Genomic DNA, 10,332 nt, shown 5'->3' with positions numbered 1-10,332 from the left:
TGCCTCTTCTCTATTCTTGCGCGTGCGGCCGAGGTTCATAGTGGATAAATCCTCAAGTGATAGGGGGTCATGATTGCCTCTAGTACGCTATTCTCAGTCCATTCCGCTTTTGCCTCGTATTCCAAAGCAATGCACAGTTGGGTGACTAGTGGTCCTATAAATACTGAAGTGATTTTTTCCCGCTGCTGTGCCTTTAGCCATCCCTTACAGACCATACCCATGTTTACTGGTGTTCTTGTGTCCATGCTCCAGAGTTAGGGATGGCAATTTCAATCCGTCCCGTGGATATCCACCCGAATCCACCCCGCATGGGTCGATTTTTTTCGGGTGATAGTGGGTGATGGATCGGGGGTGGGTCTTAAAAAAGTAAACCCGCGGTGGGTCGGGTTGGATTAGGGTTCTATGTACAAAACCCGCTTAGAACCCCACCCGACCCACCATGTGTGTGTATGTATATATACAATATAGTAAAATAAGTACTAGTATGTAGTTTATTATAAAAGTTTCTATAACTTTTGATAACTTTTTATATTTTTATATTTAATCTACTAAGTTTAGTTTTAAAAATTAACAATTTAGATATTTTTATTATTTTTTATTTTAGTATAACTAATGATTTTTTTTTATTTTATTATGGGTAAGTAATTTAAACATTAATTTTTGAAAAAAATTTATAAGATGATAAGTGGTGGGTACTCGTAGTGGGCACTCACATCTGGTGGGGGTGGGGGTGGGTTTTGAAAAAGTCCATCCGATGCGGGTTGGGGGTTGGGGGTGGGTCGGGTGATGGATGTAACCCTCCCCGACCCACACCCGACCCATTGCCATCCCTATCCAGAGTGCAAACAAGCCAGTTCTGTACACCTTTGCATAACTGCACCTGCGACCTTCCCAAGATTGGACCAGAATTCGTCGTACTACCCGAATATCATCTCTGTAGATTTGGGAATGAAGCACTCTCGCACCACTCCATTCAATTCCTGGCTTTGCAATTGTTCGCCAATACATTTTCGGAGTTTCAAAGTCTCCAAAATCCCAAGGAAGACGTCTATACCATGATCTTTCCTGGTCTTCCTTGTCGTAAAATCCGAGAAATGCCCCTAAGGTGTCAACCAAGATATGATAAGGATCATTGAAGATAGAGAACCGGATCGTTGGGCTCTTTAGGTCGCCGCTTTTTCCTGTGACCTCCAGACTAGCTATAAATTCATAGACCATCGGGGCGTACGTCGGATGACGCCATCCAAAGATCTTGCTCCAGTAAGGTTGATGGATGAGACAAGTCACCGAGTATCGGCAATGGAAGGGGTTTAGAGCAGCTAAATCAATGAAATTCCACCTGGTAACCGGAAGATTGGTAACGTAATGGAAACGTTGTCTCATTTTCGTGGTCATGATAATCTCTCGGTAAGGATTTCCTTCGTCACCATTTTCCTCTTTTGGTTTTAGCGTACTGGGTTCCTCCATTAGGGCTTTCCCTTTTCTAGCTCTCATTTCCCTTTGATGTGCGGTTGATGATTGCGAAGACATGTCATAGAAAATAGTCAAGAATTGAGACATAGTGCAAGGAAACATCATTCACATCTTAAGTTAAGATCTAGCATTAGGAATCAAAACAACTCAGAATTCTTGCGCATCCTTCATATGCTTCTTACTCTTTTCGAACATATTTCTCAACAGGTTTTTAATTTCAAAACATAACACGTAGTAGAGCAATCACATTAAAAACATTTTAGAATTTAAAAGTCAACGCAAGAAGTCAACTTCATCTTCTTCCTCAAGGCTAAGTTGAGGGTGAAAATGAAATGAACAAATAAGCTCATAATTTAACAATTATATGGTTGGAATCAACAATGTAACAAACAAGAAGCGATAAAGAATCATTCTTTCCTACACATGCTTCCTATTTCATATCTAATCCAACTAATCAAGAAATGCCCAAATGTCATCTAGGGTTCGTCATTTTATCATGTATAAGCTTGCAAAATCACGAGTATTCTCAAAATGTAGTGACAATGTAGGCTCAAAACTAACATATACGTTCTTAAATCAATGATGTAACATGAGAGAAGACAATACAATGTAGATCTAGGAAGATACTCATTCAAAGCTAAATTCTAGCACTTAAACCAAATAAAGCAAGGAAATCTAAAGATTACCTCCATTTATGACTTTAGATATGATATTCCCTTGAAATCTTGAAAGTAAAATGCCTTATGATGAAGTGTTTTTACCTTAGAGATGTAGTTTGTTCGTGGAAAGGAAAGAAATGAAGAAAGGGCAAGATTTAAATACATTTGTGCTACTTTTACGCAACCCTTCTGGTGCGCGTCCACGCCTCTTCCACACATGGATGAGTACTGGTGCAGATCCACGCTGGCTCCACGCATGGATGTCGGCGTGGATGCGTACTAGATTTCGTCCACGCTCCCTCCATGCGTGAGGGCAGCGTGGATGTGCTCAGTACGTCCCACTTTGAATTTTACTCGCCTCTTTTGCTATAATCGATGACTTGATGGATGAATTGTGGTTGGGACATGCCTCCAAATGTTGAATCTACGTGGTTAGTTTAAATGAGACCATGCGAAAGATAGAAATCACTAATAAATAAAAGAAAACAAGGCGAAAACAAGTAAAACAAATTCTATGTCCTAAAAGATAACATTGGGAATGCCTCCCAAGCGAGCCACGTTTTACGTCACTAGCTAGACGTGGTGTGCTCTATCCTTCGAAGCACACCGATTTCGGGACCTTACCAAGTGTCCCATGTACCTTTGATTCAAGATATGCCCCGAGATGGGGAACATCCTTGAATTCAAACATTAGAAAAAGAAGGACAATTTGCATAATTGACCAAAGAATTGCATTTACTACCCTAGATTTCTCAAGGATAGTGTGAACTTCCCTTCTTTCCTCCTTATCTCTTTCACCCCAAAAGATCTTTTCATTTTTAGCACACTGTTGATACCACACCCCTTCACTCCCATTCTCAATTTCAAGCTGGGTAACATTACCCTGCTCAGTTCTCTCAATTAGATCAAACGTGAAAATCCCTTTATTTTCCACCATCTCCTCTTCACAGTCACTCATCTCATTTCCCCACTCAATAAGACTCAAAGACTCACCCTCATCCTCACAAGAGTAAAATGAAGCATCATCCCCCTCACTTATAAACACATTACTAAACAAGTCTAAGGATTCATCTTCCAAAAATTTGAAACAAACATATTCATCATCAAACAAAAGAGAATCCTTACAATCATCAATCAATATTTCACAAGTTTCTATGGAATCATCCTCCCAAAAATTAAAGCAAGCATAATCGCAAGTGTTAGAAATATCATCACAAAGGGAGTCATCCTCACAAGAAACACAGTTATCATCCTCAAATGAATCAACACTCACACTCATTAATAAAATCATTATTAACAAAGTCTATGGAATCATCCTCTCGGAAATAAAAACAAGTATTATCACAAGCATATAGATCATCATTGCAATTCAAAGGGGAGTCATCCACACAAGTGTCAAGTGTGTTTTCAATAAGAGCACAAGAATTTTCAAGAATATTAACACAAGAAGGATTAAGAATGTTACCATATGTCGGCTCTTCATCCTCCCACACTACTTCGATGTCCTCATCCTCACTCTCCATCTCTACCTCCTTTTGATTTTCCAATTCGAAAGTTGGAACTTCTTCAAGCACTGGGGCATAACATTCCACTATCTCCTCAACACTTACCTCTTCTCTAACATTTTGTTCTTTTTCAACCTCAAGTATAACCCTTGGATTGGCTTCCACAGTTGGGAGATCATCTACAATGGGGTAGCTAACCCGTAATGACCTCGTCTTCATGAGCTCCTCCATCATAGATATCATTTTCGTTTCAACCTCTTCCAATGGAAGTCCTTCCTCCCAGAGGTTAGCAAGATGATCTTTCAATTCGCTCTTGGTTTCGGCTTTTAAATTAGCCATATCCTCCTTAGCCATCTTTGTGAATGCTTCTATCTTTTCTTTTAAGATCTCAATCTCATCCTTGACCGGTGGGAGGTAATCACAAGGATTGGTAGGTGTAAAATATTGGTTGGAGGGTGGTGCTTCATAGAGGCAAAGCACAAGGAACTTCAACCACACAAGACTAAACCCTAGTTCATCATTTTCACAATCATATGGCAAAAATTAAAACATCAATCGTAAGATCTAACATGGGGCACACACACCCTTCAACTAATCTACTCAAACATTGTCAATATTAAAGATCAAGCAATAGACAATAACAAAACAAATAAATCAAAATCACAATCTATTAAGAACAAAAGTACAGTAATATACCTAGGAATCCAATAGATCTATTACACCTTCACTCTCATTCATCTCCTTGAATCTATCATGGGAGAACTAATCTAAGCTAAGGAAAAATGGGGATTTCCCCCAAAGGGGAGAAACAAAATGAAATCAGATTTGGAAATTGGGGCTCTCCTTTCTAAAATGCAGAGGAAGAGTTTAAATAGCCAACATAAATTCAAAATCCTGAAATTGCCCTTAATGGCCGATCCACGTTCCATCCATGCGTGGATAGGGGTGTGGACGCGTACTGGAACGGATCCACGCCTCCTCCACGCGTGAAACACTCGTGGTTGGACCCTGCTTGGTTCGTTTCTTCGTTTTGATCCTTCTTTTGGGCCGGGGTCCTGTTATATCCTACGAGAATGACTTAAAACACAATTTAAAGTCGAGTTTGTTGATTTGATCACATCAGAGTCTTTTATGCACGAAATGATTATAAATGGGTGTCAAAATTGTACATTAATGCCCCAAATTTGACCCTATATTCGACTATTCTTGGCGCTTATCAACAACCCATGTGTTTTTCAAAGAATCTATGTATGCTTTGTAGCTTTGGAAAGAGGTTTCTTAGATGGATGTAGGAAAATAATTGGGTTGGATGGGTGTTTTCGAAAAGGGTTGCTCAAGGGAGAATTTTTGAGTGCAATTGGAAGGGATGCAAATAACCAAATGTACCATATTGCATGAGTTGTGATTGGAGATTGAAAATACCGATTCATGGCGATGGTTTTTGGAGCTTATGAAGAATGATTTGGGAATCGCTACCACTTACATACCCTTGGACCATTGTCAGTGACCAGCAAAATGTATAAAATGAATTTTTGTTACATTTCAAAATATTTTATGGTGTTTTTGTCACATTATAGAGTGTATATATAATGGTTAATATGCTCACTATTTTTAATCATCTTTTTGCAAGGCTTAACTAATGTCATCCAAGAATTGTTTCTTGATTCAGAGCATAGGAATTGTGCATGACATATGCATGCTAATGGGAGTAAGCATCAGAAAGGAAAGGTTTTAAAGAAGCATTTTTTTTATGTGTGCTAAGTCAATAATAGAAGCACAATTTCAAGAACAACTTAAAGCATTGGAAAAGAGTGATATTGTTGATAAATATGATCTAGAAGGAATAAGGGTCAAATAGGTCACTGAAGTGCACACAAAACTGCAATTGGGCCACTAAACTAAAAAAAAACTGCAATTAAGTCCCTGAATCAACCAATAAATTGCAAATTTTCTAATTATTCGGTTTTGCAGGTTTTTTTACCGGTTACTTTGCCAACTTGGCTGCCATGTGGCTTTTTAAATATTTTTGTTCCTTATATTTAATAAATATATTAATATCTAAATGTAATACATTAGTTTATAAGCACGGAAATACTTACGAAAAGCGAGAGAGATTGCTATGATCGTTTTCTCCATCTTCATCCTACTTCATCGCCACTCTGAACCCTAAGAAAGGACGGAGCTTCATCGCCAAACCTCCATACGACACTAGGGAAAGACGTAGGTGGATTCTTCAATAATGTCTTCGTCAAATTCCAGATCGTTTTCTCCATCTTCATCCAACTTCACTAGGCGTAATGTCAACTTGCAATATGAGTCTGCTTTGTATTGCAAATATGGGTTGAAATCTTCGTTATGCATAGCTCGTGATAGTGGCCGGAAATTCTTTGGTTGTCAACAATGGAAGGTTAGATTACAACTATTGATATAAAAGTCATTTGGGTATGGAGTTAATTCATATGAGGCATTTTTAAAAATTAATTCGTGTTATATGTCATTAATGCAACAGGAAAATGGTTGTGAATTTTTGGTATTTATTGATGATATTGTGATGAATGCTCAACTTCAAGAAATCCCGGTTATTGATTATGCTTCAATAGTAAATGCATTAAGAGATTTGAGTTGCATTATTTAACAACTAAGATATGATATGTCATCTGTCCAAAGAGAATGAGAGAGAGTTAAGATGTCAACAAGTGATTCTACTCAAGGTGTTAAGGAAAATTGGTCGAAAATGCATACTACTATAGTTGTGATAGGTGTGGTTTTATTAGCAATGTTTCTATGCTTTGGGCAAAAAAAGAGTAATAATCTAAATTTGCCTATTTTGTAAGATCTTTAGTTTATGTTAGTGTGGAAAAATTAGTATTGGTTAATGTTAAATGTTGTTCAATGTTGGTATTGTAATGTTGTACGAAAAAAATTCAATGTAGTAATGGGAAGAAGTTATTTTGTGTTAAAGTGAAAAAATATGTTCCTTTACCTGCTCAATCAAATTTCCATAATTAATGTTTCAGATCATATATTGATGAAACATGTAATTTATCTTGAGAATTATCAGTATGATTAAGGCTAAAACCATCCTTCTTAGTATTGACTAATATTCTTAGTACAAGTCATTCACTAATCTTCAAAGTTATAACAACATTGACAGTATTCAACATTCACAAAATAGGCAAAAAAACATTGACAAAATAGACAAAAAACATTGACAAAATGAGGCTTTCATAGTACAAGTCAGTCAGTCAAAATGAAGCTTTCACATCGATAATATTATTCATTGCCTTCCCCTAGTTGCACCACTTGACTTCCTTCCCCTTGTGGCAAGAGTCTACAAAGCAAGGTACTACTCGAAAACCTCTTTTATGGATGCTGCAGTAGGTAATTGCCCGAGCTATTGTTGGAGGAGTATTATGGCTGCACATGAACTTGTTTGTGGTGGAGTTAGGCGGAGGATAAGTAATGGAAAGACATCTCTAATCTGGGGTCATCCCTGGCTTCCTGATGACTCTGACCCTATGATCCACTCGCCTATGCCTACCCAATTGCGTGGTTCCCTTGTTTCAGGTTTAATTGATGATGAAACAAAAACATGGGACCACTCTATCCTAACAGATATCTTTTTGCCTTCTGATGTGAATCGTATTAAGAGGGTTCCAATCACCCCGGACTATGAGGACTCATGGTTTTGGTATGGTGACCCGAGAGGTTGCTATTCTGTTAAGAGTGGCTATAGATCCATTGTTGGGGATTTTGCCAACTCCTCAAATAGTTTTGATAAGTAGATTTCTTTATGGAAAATAAAAGTTCCACCTATGTGGAAAACTTTTATGTGGAGAGCTCTTTCTAATATTCTTCTAGTGACAACAAATCTGCTTTTAAAGAGGGTTGAGGTTGAGCCAGAATGTCCAATGTGTGGGATTGTTCATGAGGATGTAATGCATGCTCTCGTTTCGTGTGATTTTACTCAACTTGTGTGGCATGAATCACAATTAATTCTCACCAATACTATGGGCAATTCTTTTCCCATGTGGTTCACAAATCTCATGACATTATTCACTGAAGATCATATTTCCTATGCAGTGGCAATACTATATTTTGTGTGGAAGGCAAGAAACAATGCCGTCTGGGATGACTTTCTTCCGTCTCCGAAGAGAGTGGCAGCTTCGGCTCTTGCGGCGTTGCGGGCGTGGAAGGCGGTCGCACAAGGCCACCAGTCGACGTCTGGGCTCTCTGTGGCAGAAGGGGAAGCGGCGATACAAGGCGTTCCCATCCAGTTGGCTGAAGATGCTCCACTCTTGTGCTTCTTCGATGCCAGTTACGATCCGCTAACATTGCAAGCCACGTTCGGGGCGGTGTTGCTGGATCCAGGAGGAGGGTACGTGGCTGCATGTGCTGGTCAGCTCATCGACTGCTTTTCTCCACTAATGGCGGAGACCGTGGCGTGCAAGGAGGTCCTAATCTGGCTCGTGGGTAGGGGCGTGGCTTCGGTTCAGCTCAAAATGGATTGTTCACAACTTTGCAGCGGTTTAAGCAAAATGCAATCTTCCTTTTACTCGTATGTTGGTCTTTATATTGATGCATGCATGAGGGCTATTGCCACCTTTTCATATTGCCATATTAGTCTAGTCTCTAGATCGGTAAACGTTATTGCTCATTCTCTTACTTCTGCGGCCGTTCGCTAGGCTAGCATTCTGTATTGGGACTCTGTCCCTCCTGACTCTATTTCTTCGCTTTTATAGTAATCTATATTGCATGTTTTGTTTTCAAAAAAAAATATTTTTACTTGAGATTTTACTAAGTTATCCTTAATTATATGATTATCCGTTAAGTTTTCCGTTAAATATTATCTTTTCTATTAACTTTTAACTTACTCATTAATTTCTATAAGTAAGGTCTTAGGTTCGAACCTCATCCTACTCAAAGTTGGCATAATTGTTGAACATATACTACGAATATGTTAGAGTATATTATTCAAAAGTAAGTAACCACCATATTACTTTTATTAAATTAAATAAATTAGTAGTCACAACAAAAAAAAAATACATATGCATTTCTTTAATTAATTTATAATTCGATGTCTACAATGTCTTTATTCAAAAAAATATTCATTATCACAAAAATTTAAAAAGAGATATAATTTCATTAGTTATATTGTCTATATTTTCTACCATAAAAAGATTTCTTACCTTCAAATTTATTAATTAATTATATTCACTACATTGTTCCATGTTTTTTTTTACACTATCTTGTAATTAAATATCAAAGTTATACTAAAAAATAATATTATATATTCATTTATGAAATATTATGTTAATGACATGGAAAATTTAAAAAAAAAACAGTTTGAAGCTAATCATATTAACCACTTATGAAGGATTTGTTGACAAATAAAACATTCAAAACTCAATATTAAAAATGTCAATGTATGACAATAGAACATTGTGACACACTTGATGCATTAAAAAGATGCTGAGACTACAACATTGTTGGAATCAATCTTTCAAATTTAGAAAAAGAAGAAATTTGAAAAATAGCTACCGTTTCAGCATTCATTAGTCTTGGATGTAAAATACTTATTATACATTCTTTAAATATATTAGAACTACTCTAAATTTACAATTCATTTCATTTTCTACAATCAACTTGTTTGGATTAAAGACAAAATCAACATCAATCTTGACAATAAAAATAATTGGTATATAGGATATAGCCACTGTTTAAAAATATTTGTGCACAAAGTGGCAAACTACTTAACTGCACACATTGTTATGAAAAAGGCTGCAATGAGTACTCCAAGATTTGTATTAAATCAACAAAAAAATTTACAAAAAAAAAAAATACACACACACACACACACACACAAAGTCAAGTACTATACTCATTCATACTAATTCCAAAAATATGAACTTCAAAATAAACATGTGAAAATGGATGTTGAAACTATTGATGAAACTAGACATATTGCAACATTAGTATTCGGACTACCTGCAAAGCTATATATTGTTGTTACTATCAAGTAAACAAGTTATGAAACTAGAACAAAATGTATTACTCATTAACCTTCTACAAATATAATAAATATTACTCCGTAATATTTTGCTCAATACTTTCACATGAAAATGTACAACACACACCTCACAACACATGAAGCATGTAGGGGAAAAAACTACTCCAATATACTCTTGCATTGATATAGTTTAAAGTATTTATTTAGAAATAAACATTGGGCATTATCCCAATCGCGCAATGCACGTGAAAAACTAGTATATATATATATATATATATATATATATATATATATATATATATGTTACACAACAATGCAGTACACAGCAAGGCAGCGTACTGCCTTGCTGTGTAGCATTTGTATATTATTATTTTTTATTAATAGGGGCTTGGCCTGCGGGTTGGCCCGCGCGGGCTGCGGGCTAAGCCCATTAGGCCTGCTTTTTTGCGGGCCATCTTTCTTGTGGCCCTAACCCAGCCCACCGCGGGGCGGGTGCGGGCCAACCCACGAGCTTTTGCCCATTTTGACAGCCCTACTTTGGACTATGAGTCATGTTAGAGTGATCGGAAATGCCGAGCGCAAGCATAGAGGTCTTACTAAGGATGGCACGTGTCTAGTATGCGACAATTAGGAGGAAACAACGGAACACATATTCAGGACATGTAGCAAAGCGATTATAGTATGG

General features: G+C 37.2%; 1 protein-coding gene across 1 annotated transcript; it reads left to right on the top strand.

Annotated features, from left to right (window-relative positions):
• Positions 1–7,452: 7,452 nt before the first annotated feature.
• Positions 7,453–8,322, top strand: LOC115996085. The gene has a single exon (XM_031235226.1). It carries the CDS (start codon positions 7,453–7,455, stop codon positions 8,320–8,322), a length of 870 nt encoding a protein of 289 aa, XP_031091086.1.
• The last annotated feature ends 2,010 nt before the right edge of the window (positions 8,323–10,332 follow it).

Source organism: Ipomoea triloba, chromosome 11 (assembly GCF_003576645.1).
Source record: "Ipomoea triloba cultivar NCNSP0323 chromosome 11, ASM357664v1".
Classification (NCBI taxonomy): Eukaryota; Viridiplantae; Streptophyta; class Magnoliopsida; order Solanales; family Convolvulaceae; genus Ipomoea; species Ipomoea triloba.
The sequence above is the reverse complement of the archived record's forward strand: the minus strand, read 5'-3'. Positions and strand labels throughout refer to the sequence as shown.